The following is a 21,444-nucleotide window of genomic DNA, read 5'->3' as shown; positions in this document are numbered from 1 at the left end:
AGTCTTTATGGACATGCTAAATTTCCTGAACCCCTTGAGGAAGTAGAGGCATTGTTGCACTTTCTTGACCATAACACCAATGTGGATAGACTAGGACGGATTGTTGGTGATCATCAGTCCTAGGAACTTGATGTTTTCAACCGCCTCCACTTCAGCACTACATTAATGTAGACAGGGGCGTGCTCTCCACCTTATTTCCTTAAGTTAATGACCAGCTGTTTTATTCTGCTGTCATTGAGGGAGAGATTGTTATTGCTACAACACACCACCAAACACTATATCTCTTTCCTGTATTTTATCTCGTCATTGTTTGAGATCCAGCTTACAATGATGGTGTCGTCAGTGAACTTAGAGATGGAGTTAGGATGAAATTTGGATACACAGTCACGAGTGTATAGGGAGTACAGTAAGGGGCTGAGTATGCAGCCTTGCGGGTTACCAACATTGAGGATTATCATGGAAGAGATATTGTTGCCTATTCTCACTGATTGTGGTCTGTGGGTAAGGAAGTTGAGGATCCAGTTGCAGAGGGCATGGCAGAGGCCTAGATCAGGGTGTTTGGGAATTAGTTTAGTTAGAATTATAGAGTTAAAGGCGAAGCTGTAGTCAATAGGTAGGAACCTGACATAGGTATCCTATTGTCCAGGTGTTCCAGTGAGGAGTGAGGGAGATGGCTTCTGCTGTGGACCTGTTGCGCCAGTAGGCAAATTGCAAGGCATTAAACCATGATGGGAGGCTAGAGTTGATGTGAGCCCTGACTAATCTCTCAAAGGACCTCATGATTATGAAAGTTAGAGCCACTGGGCCATTGTCATTGAGGCATAGATTTTCTTTGGCACTGTGATAATGGTGATCTTCTTGAAGCAGATGAGGACTTCAGAGCATAGTAAGGAGAAGTTAAAGATGTCTGTGAATACTCCCACCAATTGGTACATGCAGAATCTGAGTGCATGGTTGGGGATTCAGTCTGGCCAGTCACTTTCCATGGGTTTACTCTCAAAAAGGCTGATCTCACATCTGTGGTGGTGACTGAGGGAACAGGTACATCTGAGGCTGTCAGGGCATGTGACATTTTTTCACTGATCTTCTGTTCAAAACAAGCATAAAATGCATTGAGAGCATCAGGGAGAGATATTTTTGTCCACTGTTCTGTTTTGCTTTGCTTTGTAGCCCATTATGTTGTGTATGCCTTTCCACAAGTGGCAGGTGTCCATATGGTTAGTTTGGGTCTCTGACTTAGTCTGGAATTGCCTCTTGACATCTCTAATGGCCTTACAGATGTTGCTTCTGGATTTCCTGTAAAGGTCAGGGCTGTTTGACTAGATCACCACACACCTGGACTTCAGTAGGCAAAGGATCTCCCAATTCATCCATGGGTTCCAGTTGGGGAACATTCAGATTAACTTCTTTGGCATGCAGTCTTCTACATACTTGCTAATGAAGTCTGTAACAGTAGTGCCACATTTGTTTAGGTTGGCTGCTGAGTATTTGAATATGGACCAGTCCACCAATTCCAAGCAGTTACATGGAAGCTGTTCTGCTACCTCAGATCTGCACTGTACTACTGACCACCACTGATTGTAGTAAAAGGCTCTTGCCTAAGCCTGTTGCGGCACAATTTGTTGGGAAATATTCACCTAGATTGGCTGAATATTTTTCGATTAGAAAATGGCTGCCTGACTGAAGTTCCAATTAAATACATAGAAGTTTTTTCAGGAAGGGCTAGGGTCTACCAAAGGGGCTGAGGCTACTTTACATATTGACCAGAAAAAAATTCCACCATTTTGCAAGGTCCGCCAGTATCATTTGCCTTGCGGGCAAAAGTAGAGACAGAAATCAGGAGGCTGGAAAGAAAAGGGATCATCAAACCAGTGCAGTTTGTGGAATGGGCAGTACCAGTCTACCGATTGTGAAGCTAGATGATTCAGTTCACCTGTGTGGGGATTTCAAGAAATTGGTAGACTGCTTCTTGTGGCTAGATAAATACCCAGTTCCTCACAAAGAGGACTTGTATGGAGAACTGGCAAGGGGGCTGTCCTTCACGAAGCTAGACATGAGCCATGCATACCTGCAATTATGACTAGATGAGAAGTCCCAGAAGTATGCCACAATTAATGCCCATTAGGGTTTGTAACAGTGTACAAGACTGACATTTGGGGTGTCATAAGTCTGCACCCTTTTTCAGTAGATGATGGAGAATATTTTACAAGGTTCACCTCAGGTTGCATTCATCTGGATGATGTGCTAATACCTAGAAGAACCAATAAAGAGCACATGGAGAACTTGGACATAGTACTTAAATGTTTCTTACAGGGAGGCATACACCTTGGAAGAGAAAATATGTATGTTCCAGGCATCCCAAGTGGCCTTCCTGGGTTACAGAGCCAACAAAACCAGGTTAGACTTATTGGAAGATAAAGGGAGGGCAATCAAAAGTGCTTCAGCTCTCACATCTGTACCGGAGCTTAGTCTTCCCTTGGGTTGGTGAATTATCGTGGGAAGTTCATACGTAACCTGGCCTCCATCTTGGCATCCTTACATCTGCTATTCATAAAGGGTCAGCCTTGGAAATGGCAAAGAAGTAACTTCGTAGGAAAGTGAAAAAGCTGCTACTGTCATCTAAGGTGTTGGCCCACTATGATCGCAAGTGAGAGGTAGTCCTAACATGTGATGCCTCCCCATATAGTATTGGGATAGTGTTGGCTCATGGGAGAGCAATGCCCGATAGCATATGCTTCCAGACTGGCTGATGCCAAATGCAAATACGCTCAGATAGAGAAGGAAAGTTTGGTAGTCATCTTTGGTGTGAGAAAGTTCTACCAATACCTTTGCAGTGGAAATTTGCCATAGTTACGGAACACAAACCCCTGTTAGGACTACTTAAAAAAGACAAGGCTTTATCGCCCATGGCTTCTCGTCAAATTCAGTGGTGGGCCCTAATTCTCAGCGCATACAATTATCCATGAGACCAAGTGGTAAATGTAGATGCCTTGAGCAGCCTCCTACTGGTGGATATACCACTAGTAGTGGCTCCCCTGGAAGAGTCGGGTCTGTTCCTAAATTTTCTGGACACCCTTCCAGTTATCACTGACAGAATGGACACAAAAAGATCCTGTCCTAGCAAAAAAAAGCAGGTGGTTTGGAGGTTGTGTGGGGGAGGGGGCAGAACACAGAAAGGGGCCACCACAACCAGGATTGAAACCTTTCTGGACCCAGAGAGACCAGATCACCTCAGAGAATGGCATATTGGAATGGCGAGCAAAATTGATTGTCCTGAGTAAAGGTCATTGCCAGATACTAGCTGAATTCCACCAGGGTCATTGAGGGGTTTTCAAAATGAAGATGTGAAGATGTTGGCAAGGAGTTATGTCTGTTGGTCAAGATTGGATGTCAACAAAGCTGCTTTGTTGAGACAGTACCTAACATGCCAACAAGGACAGAAAGGACTGCGGCACCATGCCGACATTCATGGAAATGGCCGGTTAAACCCTGGACTTTTTTTTCCTTTATTCATTCACGGGATGAGGGCATTGCTGGCTAGGCAGCATTTATTGCCCATTCCTAATTGCCCAGAGGGCAGTCCAGAGTCAACCATAGTGCTGTGGATCTCCAGTCACATATAGGCTAGCCCAGGTAAGGATAGCACATTCCTTCCCCCAAGGATATGAGTGAACCAGATGGGATTTTACCCCCAACAATCGACAATGGATTCACGGTCATCATAAGACTCTTAATTCCAGATATTTATTGAATTCAAATTCCACCATCTGCTGTGGCAGGATTCAAACCCAGGTCCCCAGAACATTATCTGGATTAACAGTCCAGCAATAATACCACTAGGCCATCACCTCCCATGTGGGTTTACACATTGACCATATGGGTCCTTTCATGGGCTTAATGTTCCTGCACTTTGTTCCTTCAAAGTGGTTGAATGTGCACAGTGTTCATTCTGCAAACTTAGGTATGATGACTGAAAAGCTGCGAGCATCGTTTGCAATACACAGACTCCTGGAAGTATTGATCGTGGACAAGGGGACATAATTTACTAATAGGCAATTCGAGTATTTCCTAAAGTCAAATGGCATTTATCATGTTTGGAGAGCTCCATACCATCCATCATCCAATGGTATGGTGGAAAAAGCAGCCTAAATGTTGAAGGCAGGTTTAAAGATATAGCCTCTAGCTTCACTCGATACTAAATTGTCCTGGTTCCTGTTTGATCACAGGGCCACCCCTCATGCGACTGCAGAGATAGTTCCAGCAGAGTTGCTGATGGGGAGAAGACGCCACATCAAGTTAAACCTTATATTCTCAGACCTGGGGTGGAGTTCAGGGGGTGGATGGTGAAACAACATCAGGAACACTAGTACAGGCCACATGCCTCCTCTAAGCAAAAGAGACGCAGTTTACTTCAGGGGATACAGTTTGGTACCAGAACCACAGAAATGGCCTGGCATGGGTATGAAGCAAGCTCAATGCAAAGTCAGGCCCTATGACATATAAAGTTCGGGTAGATGAGTGCAAGAGTTCTAAGGTCTGGTATACACTGCCAATGTCTGAGTCCAAGTCAGAGGAACTGGATCCAGAGCGAAAATGTCCCAAGAGAAGTTAGAAGAAAGAACAGGCCTACATCCCCAGACTTAGATTCACAAGGTCCCCTCAGTCTAGGGACTAGCTTTGAGCAGGCTGGTCAGAGCCTATGTACTGTGCACATGTAAATAAAAGATGACTTGGTGATGGGATACCAGCCTCTGTGCAGTTATTTCAATCTCTAATAAAAAGGACTAGCCCGTGTCCGTGAATGCAGAGTAGGAGGGTTGTAATGATTGTAACAAGGTCAGCCAGCTGGAACATAGAACATAGAACATTACAGCACAGTACAGGGCCTTCAGCCCTTGATGTTGCGCCAACCTGTGAAACCAATCTGAAGTCCATCTAACCTACACTATTCCATTATCATGTTTATCTAATGACCATTTAAATGCCCTTAAAGTTGGCGAATCTACTACTGTTGCAGGCAGGGCATTCCACGCCCTTACTACTCTCTGAGTAAAGAACCTACCTCTGACTTCTGTCCTATATCCATCACACCTCAATTTAAAGCTATGCCCCCATCATAACCATCCAAGAAAAAAGGCTCTCACTGTCCACCCTATCTAATCCTCTGATCATCTTGTATGTCTCTATTGTGTTCTCTTAACTTTCTTCTCTCTAACGAAAACAGCCTCAAGTCCCTCAGCCTTTCCTCATAAGACCTTCCCTCCATACCAGGCAGATTCCTGGTAAATCTCCTCTGCACCCTTTCCAATGCTTCCACATCCTTCTTATGATGCGGCAACCAGAACTGTGGACCTTATAGGTTATGATTACCCTGATTTAGGCTGTTAATCTGGTCCAATCAGAGAGACTTGGCTGACATGTTTAAAGTGTGAGTGTCAAAGATACTGATATTCTAAAGCTTGATTCTGAGAGACAGTACAATAGGCAATGAGTATGACTTGGTGTTGGGGATACTGGCCTCAGTGGAGTTATTTCGATCATGGCCTTGCTTGCCCTTAACCTTTACATTGATTCAACACCTCTGTCTAAAATCTGAACAGTTTCAAAATCTGAGAATCATTGAGTCATTTATTCTTGATCTCCACAAAGTATTCTATTGGTTCCATAAAAGCTGAAGGAGATATTGCTTCCCATGAGTTTTTTCAAGGCTCTAGATTTAACAGAGCCCTTTCTGAAGATCAAACATAACTTAGAACTAGTTACCTGCGCATATGGAACATATTCTAGCAATTTAAACACTAATATTTTGGGAATAATTACTTAAGTTGAAGGACTATGTGAGAAAATTACAAGATGTGGAACAGTCCATTTTCTGGACTGAATGTGTTTACCATGTGAAATGATCAAGTAATGATGAAGTGTCGGTTGGTTACTGATGCCTACAACTCCATAAATCCACAGATTGAAGTGTGCTAGAAGTCACCTGCTGTTTAAAGAAAATCTGATGTCTTTGGAACAAAGGCAAACAAAGCTCTCAAGGAGATAAGAGATTGATTTAAGACCCTTAATTACTTAAAAACCTATGCTCCTGGTTGCCTAGCAATCCTTTCTGAAATCGTTTCCTGTTTTATAGGCTTATATGTTCATTAAAGAAGATACCTCAGAAGCTGCAAGTCTCCCTCATTTTGTCAGTAGTAGTTCCTGAGAACCTGATGACCTTTCCAAAAGTAATATTTCTGACTACCTTGCATACCATAAAAAGTTGGTCTGTGACCACTTTCCAAAGAAGTGGATTCAGGTTAATTACAATCAGAACTGAAATTCAATTTTGTCATCAGAAGACCTAGTGGAACATGAGAAGCCATAAAATTCTATTCTTTGTTTCCAGATCCTTGCTTCACAGTTTTTGTCTTCTTTTTAGCCTTGTTAAAACATTATCCTTACAGGGAATGTTTTTTTTGTGTTATATGAGTATTCAGGGGATATTGATCATCTGCACACTCCTCCCATTATAGTCATACCAAGACTGATCTAAATTCAATTTAATCAGTCTTTTATGCAATCTGGAAAAATTCAACCTGACCCAATTACCTCTTCAACAAAGCCGTTTGACCCGGTGCTATCCCTCCTCCCCTCCTTCTCATCTTACCTCTCACACTAGCCCCATCCTGTATTCTCTTCTCCTTTTGGGTGTTGATTGCAACTCCTCCACTGCCAGACTTCGACCACTTCTTGAACTCTTTTGAGCCACAGCCCTGAGCACTCCAGCATCACCTGTGTTGCCTGGCTCCAACTTTCCCTTTTGGGCTCTTTCTCACACCACACATAACTCCGACCTGACTCGCCTCTTAGCACCGGCCACAACCAGATTCCAGCATGACCCCATCCCAAACTCCTCTGAGCCCCAGCAACAGTTCCTCCTCCCAGTTTAAAATTTTTGAAATAACATTGCATGCAAAAGAGGCTTTTAGACTTTGTGAAAAGCTGGCTTGGCTTCTATCTATCTCTTTTTCAGAAAAACAAACGCCAGCTTTCCTGCTCCCCTAATGCTGCTTGGCCTGCTGTGTTCATCCAGCTCTACACCTTGTTGTCTCAGATTCTCCAGCATCGGCAGTTCCTACTATCTTGACTTCTGTCTAGATTCTTTTTAAGTCTATCCGCCAACATTGATCCATGATTTAGCTATAATATGGATTCACTTCCTGAACTTCCAACATTCATTTTACAACAGATTTCCACTGTGTGTAATTTTGAAGTCTGCTTCAATTTGTGATGTTTTCGATATTAAATTCATGTTTTTTTCTTTCAGGAGATTGCCTTGGAACATGTGTTTGGATACAGAGGTTTTGATTGTCGCAACAATCTTCATTATCTCAATGATGGGACTGATATTGTTTTTCACACAGCTGCTGCTGGCATTGTTCAGAACCTGTCATCAGGTAATAAGTATGTGACTTTTCAATTCAGTCAATCAAAATAGAATTCTGAACATTATGCCATTTCTGAAGATTATGCCATTTTATATCTGGCATTCACATGAATTCACATATAAATGCAAATCTTAAATCTTAACTGTTTGATTACATAGCCATTAGTTCCTACGCCTTACAAAAATCTAGTAATTTCAGTTTTGAAATTTTCAACTGACAGTCTCAATAGCATTTTGGGGAGAGTTTCAAGTTTTCACAAACTCCAGAGAAGTGCCTCCTGAAATCAACCCAACAGTTAGCTCTAATTTTAGGGTTATGTCCTCTTATTCAGGACTTGTATTAGAGGAAATAGTTCTTACCCGCTTCTTTAGTATCTTAATTACCTCATTTGGGTACCCTTATCTTCTATATTAAACGGAATACAAGTTGTTTGGTCCTTAAATTGACTGCATTGTGTTGGTAGTTCCTGGTAGTAAATAAAAGACCATCAGTAGTTTTGGACAAATAGTTTTGTAGGATTAAAAACTATCTCCTCTGTACAGATATAGTAAGAACTGCAGATGCTGGAGTCAGACATAACACAGTGTGGAGCTGGAGGAACACAGCAGGCCAGGCAGCATCAGAGGAGCAGGAAAGTTGACATTTCAGGTCAGGACCCTTCTTAAGAAATGGGTGTGGGGGATGGGAGCTCAGAAATAAATATTTATTTCTGACTTCCCTTCCTCCCCCCCCACCCCCCACACCCCAGACCACTTCTGAAGAAGGGTCTTGTCCAGCTATGTTCCTCCAGCTCCACGCTGTATTCTCTGTATAGATAATGGATACTTCTTTGTAATATATGTCAATCTGTTTGAATATCAAAGCATGTCTGTAAATTAAATAAGTGTGAATTTACAATACAGAAATTATACTGTCCAGGTCTATTAAATAAGTATCTTATTTTGTATTTTTGTATTGCATCTGTTCTGTTTAAATGATTCTCATTAGGTCTCCAAAGTTTTTATGTGGAGCATACGGATGATATACTCTGCTTAACTGTCAATCAACACCCAAAATACAAAAACGTTGTAGCAACTGGACAAATAGGTAAGACAAATTGCAATTTCAACACAAAACAGAAATTTTATTGTCAATTGGCTCAATTAATAATAGATTGGTATTTATATATTTGTTTAAAATTAAACTAAATTCAATTCTACTCTAATGATCCAAACATTAATGTTGGAGCATTTGATGTTTTGTGTATATTTACAGTAATTATTCATAAACCCAGATAAAGGAAGAAGACATACAGAGCAGGCTAACACCAAGGTTTAAAAGAGTAGGAAAGAATAAAAGAAAAATCAAGAAGTCAGCCAGAACTTACTCAAGTCTGTGCCTGTTCCCTCACTGTAACTTCACCAGAAAAGCAACAAAATTTCTACTTGCAGGATTTCCACCAAATTTGTGGTGAGATACAATAGTTGCCAAGAAATTCAGGGCTATAGTGTTTAAGGATTCCAAGCTTGACTTTTAAGATTTTGTTTGAAGAAAAGCAAATACTTCTTGTTATTGCTCAAATGTCATTCTTCAGGTATAAGTGTAAAGAAACCGGAATCTGTCCAGGGATACAAAATACCAAAAATAGAATGTTTATAGCTTTTTAACTATCTTTTGTATAAACATACCACTGGTTATTTAAGAATATTTAGACTACGTAACCTTAAAGGTTAAATCTAGAGCAATAAATATTACAGTGATTTGCACTGTATATTGCTTATAACGTAGTACGTAGTTTTGTTTACTATGAGCAACACCAAAGGAAATTTACTTCTAGCAAAATGAAAATAACAGATTTTTTTCCATTACATTTCAAATGTTGTTTATGTGTACATGCAGATTTCGGTGTCACTTATCCACATAATTGTTGAAATTGTCACATTCCTAAAGTTGCAACAGATAAGAGTTTCATGCGTATATGAAAATGAACAAAATAAATCAGTCAAAACTACTCAAAATGCTTTCATCAGTAAGAAATCAGAAGTTCCTACAGTGTAGTGTGGAAACCTATTAATACAAGAAAGGTGTAGATTGAATTAATTTTTCATAAAGATGTCGAAGGAGTAAAATTCAGCCCACAGCAGGACAGAAAATGGACAGTAGCCAATCAGCCACCATTACTCACCTGCCTGATTTTCTCTGCTATTGACTTCATTTAAAAGTAACCTTATAATGGGATATATATATTGCTGAATCACTTTGCTGCTGAACCCCTATAAATGGCAAGTTTTACCCCCAACATCTTTTCAGTTATATCAGATTGAGTGTTACAGAGGTCTGAGCAACATTAGCTGTGACAAGATTTTTGGCAGAAACAAACGAGAAGTCCAGCCAGGCTTATCTCTACATTGAAGTAACTTGTTCCATTTTTTAATGCTTTTATCAAGCAGTAAAGCAAGTTCCTCACTCTGCAGTGAAGAGTTGCTAATTAAAGATTATTATTGTTTGTTAATTGCTTTGCTGGCCGCCCAACTCACCTCATTTATATTCATCTTTCTATCTTGCCAATTGTACCAAACAAGCTGGATGTGCCTGAGATGTTGTTTTGTTCTGAGCAACAATGGAGGCTATTTACAGTCAGTGGCAAACTGAAGTCACCAGGTTTCTGCACCGACTTCCATGTCGGAATTCTTGGAATCTGGTTTGTTTAGCAAATTTGGTGAGATTGAAAGGTATATGTTCATAAGGCAAAATATGCAGTTCATAAGGTAGTTAACATGCAGTAATCCCCCCTATAGGCAACGTCACTACTGCCTAGTGAGAAACCCACCTCATTGCCCAATAGTTACATAATGGAAGCAATGAGTTGCTCCCAACATCAAGATAGGACTTCTCAATCAATCCTAATCACTAATTTTGAAATAGCTCACATTAGTCAGGCCCTATAAGATTCTGCACATGGAACATCACTCAATTAAAACTTTGTTTCCATCTCCACAATGAAAACAGATGATTCTGTGACAGACTTCACGGGGTGTGGGAGGAGTATGAAATATTGAAAGAAATTGACATAGAGGGAGAAGAGGGTCTAGTGGCTTAGTGGCCTTAAAAGGAATAAATGGTGATGTTTTGGGCCTAGACCCTTCTATGGGGGAGGGGGTTATGAAATAAATGGAGAGAGAGGGGAAGGCGGTTAGAAGATAGATAGAGGAGAAGATAGGTGGAGAGGAGAAAGACAGGTCAAAGAGGCAGGAATGGAGCCAGTAAAGAGGAGTGTAGGTGGGGGGTTAGGGAGGGGACGGGCCAGTCCAGGAAGGATGGACAGGTCAAGGAGGCAGGAAGAGGCTAGTAGGTAGGAGATGGAGGTGGGGCTTGAAGTTGGAGGAGGGGATAGGTGGGAGGGAGGACAGGTTATGGAGGCAGGGACAAGCTGAGCTGGTTTTGGGATGTAGTCGAGCGAGGAGAGATTTTGAAGTTTGTGAGGTTCACATTGATACCATTGGGCTGCAGGGTTCCCAAGCGAAATACAAGGTACTATTCTTGCAACCTTCATATGGCATCATTGTGGCATTGCTGGAGGCCCAGATGGACATGTCGTCTGAGAAATAGGAGTGGGTGTTGAAATGATTCGCGACTGGGAGGTACAGTTGTTTAATGCGAACCGAGCGCGGGTGTTCTGCAAAGAGATCCCCAAGCCTTCTCTTGGTTTCCTCGATGTAGAGGAGGCCACAATGGGAACAGCGGATATAGTATACCACATTAGCAGATATGCAGGTGAACATCTGATGTGGAAAGACTTTTTGGGGCCTGGATGGAGGTGAGGGGTAATTGGAGAGTGAGTTGCAGGGAAAAGTGCTGACTCCCTTGTCCGCTCCACCACACCCAGCACTTTTCCCTGCAACTGCAGGAAGTGCTACACCTGCCCCTACACCTCCCCCCTCACCTCCATCCCAGGCCCCAAGAAGACTTTCTACATCAAGCAGGTGTTCACCTGCATATCTGCTAATGTGGTATACTGTATCCGCTGTTCCCGTTGCGGCCTCCTCGACATCAAGGAAACCAAGAGGAGGCTTGGGGATCTCTTTGCAGAACACCTGTGCTCGGTTCGCATTAAACAACTGCACCTCCCAGTCGTGAACCATTTCAACTACCCCTCCTATTCCTCAGACGACATGTCCATCCTGGGCCTCCAGCAGTGCCACAATGATGCCATCTGAAGGTTGCAAGAATAGCACCTCATATTTCGCTTGGGAACCCTGCAGCAATATGGATTTCACAAGCTTCAAAATCTCTCCTCCCACTACCGTATCCCAAAACCAGCCCAGCTTGTCTCCACCTCCCTAACCTGTCCTTCCACCCTCCTATCCCCTCCTCCCACCTCAAGCCCCACCCCCATCTCCTACCTACTCATCCCGCCCCCTTGACCTGTCCGTCCTCCCTGGACTGAGCTATCCCTTCCCTAACTCCCCACCTACACTCCTCTTTACTGGCTCCATCCCCACCTCTTTGACCTGTCTGTCTCCTCTCCACCTATCTTCTCCTCTATCCATCTTCCATCCGCCTCCCCTTCTCTCCCTATTTAATTCATAACCCCCCTTCCCGTCCCCCATTTCTGAAGAAGGATCTAGGCCCAAAACATCAGCCTTCCTACTCCTCTGATGCTGCTTGGCTTGCTGTGTTCATCCAGCTCTGCACCTTGTTATCTCAGATTCTCCAGCATCTGCAGTTCCTACCATCTCTTAAAAGGAATAAATATGTGCTGGCCAGGATATGTATCCCAGGCTATTGAGTGAAAGACAAAGGAGGAAATGTCCAGTGTCTGGGCAGTAAGTTCAAATTTTCTTTGACCACAGGTGAGGTGCTGAAGGACAGCCCACATTGTATAATTAATTAAAAAGGAAGAAAGGGACAGATTAGGAAATTACAGGCCAGTCAGCCTAGTTTCATTGTGGAGAAGTTATTAGAAAGGATTCTGAGGGACTCAATATATCAGGACTTGGAGAGACATGAATTAATTGAGGAATAGTTGGCATAGATTTAGAACATAGAACATAGAACAGCACAGCACAGAACAGGCCCTTCAGCCCACAATGTTGTGCCGACCATTGATCCTCATGTATGCACCCTCAAATTTCTGTGACCATATACATGTCCAGCAGTCTCTTAAATGACCCCAATGACCTTGCTTCCACAACTGCTGCTGGCAACGCATTCCATGCTCTCACAACTCTCTGCGTAAAGAACCTGCCTCTGACATCCCCTCTATACTTTCCACCAACCAGCTTAAAACTATGACCCCTCGTGCTAGCCATTTCTGCCCTGGGAAATAGTCTCTGGCTATCAACTCTATCTATGCCTCTCATTATCTTGTATACCTCAATTAGGTCCCGTCTCCTCCTCCTTTTCTCCAATGAAAAGAGACCGAGCTCAGTCAATCTCTCTTCATAAGATAAGCCCTCCAGTCCAGGCAGCATCCTGGTAAACCTCCTCTGAACCCTCTCCAAAGCATCCACATCTTTCCTATAATAGGGCGCCCAGAACTGGACGCAGTATTCCAAGTGTGGTCTAACCAAAGTTTTATAGAGCTGCAACAAGATCTCACGACTCTTAAACTCAATCCCCCTGTTAATGAAAGTCAAAACACCATATGCTTTCTTAACAACCCTGTCCACCTGGGTGGCCATTTTAAGGGATCTATGTATCTGCACACCAAGATCCCTCTGTTCCTCCACGCTGCCAAGAATCCTATCCTTAATCCTGTACTCAGCTTTCAAATTCGACCTTCCAAAATGCATCACCTCGCATTTATCCAGGTTGAACTCCATCTGCCACCTCTCAGCCCATCTCTGCATCCTGTCAATGTCCCGCTGCAGCCTACAACAGCCCTCTACACTGTCAACGACACCTCCGACCTTTGTGTCGTCTGCAAACTTGCTGACCCATCCTTCAATTCCCTCGTCCAAGTCATTAATAAAAATTACAAACAGTAGAGGCCCAAGGACAGAGCCCTGTGGAACTCCACTCACCACTGACTTCCAGGCAGAATATTTTCCTTCTACTACCACTCGCTGTCTTCTGTTGGCCAGCCAATTCTGTATCCAAGCAGCTAAGTTCCCCTGTATCCCATTCCTCCTGACCTTCTGAATGAGCCTACCATGGGGAACCTTATCAAATGCCTTACTGAAGTCCATATACACCACATCCACAGCTCGACCCTCATCAACCTTTCTAGTCACATCGTCAAAAAACTCGATAAGGTTTATAAGGCATGACCTACCCCTCACAAAGCCGTGTTGACTGTATTTGATCAAGCCATGCTCTTCCAGATGGTCATAGATCTTATCCCTCAGAATCCTTTCTAACACCTTGCAGACGACAGACGTGAGACTTACCGGTCTATAATTGCCGGGGATTTCCCTATTTCCTTTCTTGAAGAGAGGAATTACATTTGCCTTTCTCCAGTCCTCAGGTACGACTCCAGTGGAGAGCGAGGATGCAAAGATCTTCGCAAGTGGCGAAGCAATTGCATTTCTCGCTTCCCAAAGCAGCCGAGGACAAATCTGATCCGGGCCTGGCGACTTGTCAATCTTAATGTTTGACAAAATTTTCAGCACATCAGCTTCGTCTATCTCTATCCATTCCAGCATGCACACCTGCTCTTCAAAGGTTTCATTCACTACAAAGTTCGTTTCTTTCGTAAAGACAGAAGCAAAAAACTCATTTAGGGCTTCCCCTACCTCCTCAGGCTCCACACACAAGTTCCCTATGCCATCCCTGATCAGCCCTACTCTTTCTTTGACCATTCTCTTATTCCTCACGTAAGTGTAAAATGCCTTTGTGTTTTCCCGGATTCCTTCTGCCAAGCCTTTCTCGTGCCCCCTCCTGGCTCTCCTCAGACCATTTTTGAGCTCCTTCCTTGCCTGCATGTAATCCTCTCTAGCTGAACTTGACCCTAGCTTCCTCCACCTTATGTAAGCTACCTTCTTCCTTTTCACTAGAAGCTCCACCGCTCTCGTCATCCAAGGTTCCTTAATCTTACCCCTTCTTGCCTGTCTCAGAGGGACATATTTACTCATCACTCCCAACAACTGTTCCTTAAACTGTCTCCACATGTCTATAGTTCCCTTACCATGGAACAACTGCTCCCAGTCCATGCTTCCTAACTCATGTCTAATCGCATCATAGTTTCCTCTTCCCCAATTAAATATCCTCCCATTCTGCCTAATCCTCTCCTTCTCCATAGCTATGTAGAATGTGAGGCAGTTATGGTCACTATCACCAAAATGCTCTCCCACCACAAGATCTGATACCTGCCCCGGCTCGTTTCCGAGCACCAAGTCTAGAATGGCCTCTCCCCTCGTCGGCCTGTCAACGTACTGCGTTAGGAAACCCTCCTGAACACACCTTACAAAAACAGCTCCATTCAAATCTTCTGCTCGAAGGAGGTTCCAATCAATATTAGGAAAGTTAAAGTCACCCATTACAACAACCCTACTGCGTGCACACTTTTTATTAAGGGAATGTCATGCTTGACAAATTTGATCAAATCTTTTGAGGAGGTATCCAGGACTGTTGGTGAGGGTAAATGCATATGGACTTCAGCAAAGCTTTTAATAAAATCCATCCTAGCGGATTGGTCAAGAACATAAGATCCCATGGAACAAAAACAAAGTAGCTAGAAAAGCTCAGCAGGTCTGGCAGCATCTGTGAAGGAGGAAACAGAGTTAATGTTTCGGATCTGGTGACCCTTCCTCAGAACCCGTGGAAGCCTATTTCCCAGCCTACAAATTTTCATGTCATCCATGAATTTCTTGATCATACCCCCTCCATTTAAATCCAAATCATTAATATACATCATAAACAGCACTGAGCCATTTGGAACTCCATGGGAAACAGACTTCCAGCAGACAAACATCCCTCTACCGTCACCCTTTGCTTCCTACCTCTCAGCCAAATTCGGATCCAATGTGCCAGTGTGCTTTGGATCTCTTAGGCTGTTATTCTCTTAACCAGCCTGCCATGATAGACCTTGTCAAAAGCCTTGCTAAAGTCCATGTAAACTACATCTAATGCATTATCCTCATCAAGAGGCCTAGTAACCTCCTCAAAATATTCAAGCAAATTTTCAAACACAACCTTTTTTTAACAAATCCACGACAAAGTACTTTGGCAGTATATTGTTCTAAGGTGGCAAAGTATGACAGCCACTTTTCACACAAGATCCCACAAATATAAAATGATTGAATTCCTTGTGTTAAATATCAAGTAATACAGATTAATAACATGGATTTAGTTCACTTAAAAATGTCATGCATATTTATTTAACAGCTCAAATTACAACTTTCAGTTAAGTATAATCACATTTGCCACCTGCTTCTAGCTTGACTGTATTTGATATTTGGTAATGTGAATACATATTGTTATTTGGTTAATTTACATACCTAGTTCTTAAAACAGCACGGCCCTTAAAGCAATAATACAATTCCATTCTTCTATGAACAAATAACATGCACCCTATATAAATTTTATGGCAGTTGTGAAATTGCTTACAAAGAACTAACAATTGAAAATGTTAAGAGTTCTTGTTCAAGAGTCTATATAATATACACTTGTTTTGACAATATTTCTGTGTCTTGTGATGGTATAACCTTCTGGCGATTTAGACTTTGCACTGAGGTGTTCTTGACTTGTAGGTGTGTTGGAATCTTACTTGCTGTTAGTGTGTTGATTGACTGTTATCCTGATGGTTTTCCATACCTTAATGTTCAAGACTATTTTTTATGTATGTTTTGTGCACAGTTCTAGGACTGCACAGTCTCCTGTGTTAGCTCCTGTCTCTCCTTAATGTTGCTCAGTGTTATGACTTGTTGGGAGCCTGAACAGATAATAGCCTGGCAATGTTGTCCTGGCTTCACCTCCGCTGGTGATATTAAGCCCATGTCCAGAGATATAGGAGCTTTGAAACCACGTTTTTAGTAGATGTTCAAGTCATAACTGTAGTTTTACAAGAATTCATTGTAGTCTAGGTGGTGTACTTGTAGTGATTTGCACCAAATCATTTCTAATTCTTTATAGTTGATTTCTACGGTGAATTACTTTCCAAAGAGCTATGTATGGAATCTTGCAATACGCAACACCAGTGTGTCATGTTCTGTTGTGCTAATGGTGCTTGCTATAGAACTTTGAACCCAAATACAATTAGTTTGCCATATTGGATGATGCACAGTGGCTCAGTGGTTAGCTCTGCAGCCTCACAGTGCCAGGGACCTGGGTTCAATTCCAGTCTGAGGCGACTGTCTGTGTGGAGTTTGCACATTCTCCCTGTGTCATTTTCTCCCGTTTCCTCCCACAGTCCAAAGATGTGCAGGCTAGGTGGATCGACCATGCTAAATCGCCCGTCGGGTTCAGGGGTGTGTGGGTTATTAGGGGATGGGCCAAGGAGCAGTGTGGACTTGTTGGGCCGAAGGGCCTGTTTCCACACTGTAGGCAATCTGATCTAATCTTTCTGAAACGCATTGATTTCCTCGATTGTCTTCTTCCTTGGGTCATAGAACTATGGATACAGTTTTCTGCTGATGTTTGAGACTTATTTGAGTCATTTGAACACTTGGTGGTGGCCCACCTGCCATATATTTGGTATGACTTTTAAGAGTTCCTTTCTTGATTGTACTTTATTGAAAAACATTGATATGTATAGTTCTGGATATTTAAAATCTCTGAGACAGCTCTACGGGTCTTCTTTGTATTTGGAAATAGGCATGTGTCTTATACCTTCAACTTTGTCTGATTCAGAATGGATTCTCTAAGCTGAATAGATAAAACCAAACAAAAAAATGATTTGACCTAAATTGACTTCTGGCCTTTGAACTCAAGCAGTGAACAAATCTTTTGTGGTGAACTGACTCCATTAACGAGTGTAGATTTTGATAGTATTTTTCTTTAGATTTGCCAATCACCATAGTAACTTTGACAATACATTCACATTCAGGAATATTTTCTATATTTCTATCTATATGCTGCTACAACACATCCTGACAAATACACTGAGAAGTAGTCCAATAGCAGTATCTTCCAAATGACATTCTGAGGATTTATCCAGATTCCTTTGTCAAGTGAACCATGCAATGTCCATCTTTGGCATCTGTCTTGGAAAATAATTTTATCTCCTACGAATTTGAGATTCAGCTCCTCTAATGCTGGAATTTTGTTTGAACAATGTTTACAGATTTTGGGTCCAAACATACCATGATTGTGCCATTCTTCCTCAGCATGTACATAATAGAACAGCACCAGTCTGTATACTGATATATACAATGGATCATGGCATTATGTTCCATGTTATCCAGTTCAGTCTTAAGCTTCTCTTGTACATGAGCTGCACTTTCTGAGATTGACACAATTACTTCTTCTCATTGTACAATTCAGCATCAACTTTGAATGTTTTCTATGGCATTGAATCTGTCTGAATTAGTCCTGCAACAATTATACTCAATGTGAGGATTCTTGATCTCTTCTGCTGCAGTTGACATTTTAGTGATGTCATGTGTGGTCAAATTTTATTGGATCCGTGCTGATAATCTTGCTGTTACTGGTCCACTTGTGTCAACATTTGTGATTGTACCAATGCAAGGATATGAGTTACTTTGTATACAGTAATTTTTGCTCTTGTAGATTGTATTGTTAACTTCCAATAATACACGTACATATCTGTCAGGGCTCTAACTGATAAGATGCTTGCACTATCGCCCCTATCAACTTTGATCTAGCATGTGTGTTTGCTAATTTTCTTTGGGAATGTGAGGGTAATAGTGGGAAAAGCTTCTAACTGTTTGATAAAGTCTACACAAGTGTTACCTTCGATGTATGGAACGCATGTTCACCTTCTGTTTCCATCTTTACCCTGGTCAGTCTGACTGCTCATGTCATGTATGTGCTTGTATTTATGTGGATCACGAGTTGTAACTACCAACATGTTGAAAATGCTTTTTTGTTTGGCTACATCCTCTTGTAGCCTGTGGTTATATCCTTCTTGCATAAGTAGCCTAGTATCCAGATGGCCATCAAAGATCTTGAAATGCATAACAGTTTCATGGTGGGTGCAACAAACTGGACTTCCCATGTGGTTTGCCTACTTTTCCTACATTAGTAACTACACTATGCTTGCAGAATTTGGTTTTGGCTATAATGGCTCCATATTTTCTGCCATCCGTAAGCAGTATGTCAGTGTCATGACCTTTCTGTCCAAGAGGTGTTTTTGGAAAATTTGATAGATGCTGAAAGTACAGCAAACTGTGTAACCTACTCACAGGGTTCAACATCTGAAATATCAGTCTTTGCCCCTGTCACAGTACCTACTGACAAATTGATCAATTGATTCTTATAGTTGTTGGAATGGAATTCTAAAGTTTATTTTTACATAAGGCTGATTTTCCACCATTTCTCATAGCTTAGCAAGATCCATATCATCCACTTGAGATTGGCCAGAAATGTTTCCAATGACTGCCTTATTTTCACTGCTTGCTTACCTTGCTTTTCAATCTAAAAAGGAGAGCTCCAATGTTTGCTTAAAGAGACTAAACTTGTACATGATGGGTGTGGCCTTTGTTAGTCATCTTTCTGATGTTTCTTGCTTTTGAAAATAGGAATTTATTGTGCTATTATGACTGTAAACTTACTATCTCACTGCTGCAAGGAATCGGCAGTGGTGTTTCTGTTTTTTTTAGTTCTGTCATGTGTTTTTAGAGCGTAGGTATAACTGCTTCATTGCGTCAAGACCTATCTGAGGCCATCTCTTGTGATATTCAAACTTGTGTTACCCCTTTGTTTTTAAGAAACATACCCAGCACTGGTCACTATATATTTCCTATGTTATTGATAAGAATACAGGTTTAGAAGCGTGAGGATTCAGTGGGGGGTATTTGAACATCTCATGACGACTTTGGGCTATAACTTTCTCTGCAGAAAACTATGTTTTTGCTAGACTGCATATAGCAGTTGGTCGTGTTATTACATTCTGGAACTTGACTCATTAGCATATCAAGATCTTTAAACAACTCAGCTCTTAAAGGCAAAATGTGGAACCTCCCTGTCAATACTGCATTGACGTGTTGTTTTAGAGTATGTGCTGAAATTTCTAAAATGGGGCCTGAACCATAACAGACAAACAGAAAGAAAGATACAAAGAAGACAGGCAGTCAGGCATAGAGCAATGTAGCTGTTATCACAAAAGCGGAGAAGCTGTAGAAATAATTAATTTCTCAATGCAATCATTGTCATAATGCATAGAATGTTCTAACGTAACGTTCTGACAAAGAGACAAGGTTGTAAAGGAGAAATCTAGGTGTCCCATTCTTAGTTCGTGTCCAACCCTCAAATGATGCTAGGAGACTACCTACCTGCTTTCACCCCTCACCGTGACTATTTATGCAAAATATCCAAAGAAGCTATCTGAATACTTGCGTGAAATACCACTGCTTCCTACCCTTAAATTTGACTCCTTAACTCCTGTTGAACTCTTAAAATGTTCAGTATACTTAACGTAAATGCCCTCCCTTTAGCTGTATTACATAATTAAGCATACTAACATACTTGCAAGACAGTGTTAAATTGTTCATGCAATTATTTAATTTATTTAGGTGAATGAAAGGAGATACAAATGATGTTGTAATTTATTTTTATGGCACTTCAAATATGGAGTTAGCATTCTCATTGTGTTAGTGCTTTGTCCTGTTATGTATTGTTTAAAACTAGAAACTATTTCCTTACTGTGCTGTGCAATCACTTCATAATGTAAATTTCATTTGAACTATGTGTCAATTATTTAAATTGTGGTCTTAATTTAACAGGGTAGTTTGAATAATAAAGTTTCATAAGTAGTAATAATACCCAGGTCATGCTGATAAGTTAGCTTCAAATCAGAATTTTGCTTTTCTTAAAAGCACATCTTACCTTGTGTCCATTTTGCTTGTTTAATTTGTTATTGTTATTTTTTCTCGGATTCTGTTGTATAATGCCTCAAGATCAGAGGTGTAATGTATCTAGGATCAATATTTCCTCATTTGCACTTGCTATCTCAATGCAGGTGATATTGCAGATACATCAGGTAAGTTTATTAGCTCTTTCACTGTTCCATCACCATTCCATCCTATATTTATTTGTGCAGCTTCATTGGTTCCCTCATGATTATGAAACTGTCACAATGTATTTGCTTCTAAAGCAGATACGTGTGGTTGTGCAACCTATGATTTTGTTCTCTGTTCATTGCAGTGCTTCATAGATAGCATTAGGATAATAAGCCTTTATTGTATGTTTCTTGCCTGAGCTAGATTAGTTGACTGTGAATGGATCTTTTTCTGAGAAGATTCAAATAATTAAGCAAAATATTTATACAAGCTACTGAAAGAAAATCTCCTTCATGTTTTAAATATTTTTGTCTTGTTATGTCTGTACTTCCATTTTGATGTGTGCAATATTTCTCAAAATACTAGGGACAACTCCATCCATTCATGTGTGGGATGTCATAACCAAGCAGACGCTATCTATTCTCCGTTGTTCCCATAATAAAGGTGTCACTTATGTTAACTTCAGTGCCACCGGCAAGTTGCTGTTATCAGTGGGTGTTGACCCTGAACACACTATCACTGTTTGGAGGTGGCAGGAAGGTAAAGTTTAAAGTTTATTATAATTAACAAGTTATTAGTTATACTTATTCTCTTTTACAAAGCCATTGACCTACATTCATTTATTTATACTGATGGTAGTTAAGCAAGCAAGTGTAGCTTCTGCACTACTTGCATCAATGCTTTACTTGACCTCAACAGCAGAAGGCAAAAAATGATTAACAAAATATCTCGTCTTATATTTCCATCAGTAGCAATGGAACAGAGACCATTCGGTTTTTTGTTTTATTCTATTATTTTCTCACTTTCTGCCTCAATTTCTGATTTTGATAAGAATTTGTTGCATATCCATCAAGTCTAATTGGCACAAAATTGAATGTAGCTGTTGTTCAGCCATCCAAGTTAGATCTGGGTAG

General features: G+C 41.3%; 1 protein-coding gene across 1 annotated transcript in view; it reads left to right on the top strand.

Moving 5' to 3' along the window:
- Nucleotides 1–21,444, top strand: part of LOC125455104 (echinoderm microtubule-associated protein-like 6) — a 428,800-nt gene that overhangs the window by 330,838 nt on the left and 76,518 nt on the right. Inside the window, exons 29-31 of the mRNA XM_048536679.2 lie at nt 7,310–7,439; nt 8,418–8,516; nt 20,897–21,070. Of these exons, the coding sequence (XP_048392636.1) occupies nt 7,310–7,439; nt 8,418–8,516; nt 20,897–21,070 (403 nt within the window). The remainder of the gene's footprint in view (nt 1–7,309; nt 7,440–8,417; nt 8,517–20,896; nt 21,071–21,444) is intronic.

The sequence above is a fragment of the Stegostoma tigrinum genome, chromosome 9, assembly GCF_030684315.1.
Source record: "Stegostoma tigrinum isolate sSteTig4 chromosome 9, sSteTig4.hap1, whole genome shotgun sequence".
NCBI lineage: Eukaryota > Metazoa > Chordata > Chondrichthyes > Orectolobiformes > Stegostomatidae > Stegostoma > Stegostoma tigrinum.
This window is presented reverse-complemented; position numbering and strand designations above follow the sequence as displayed.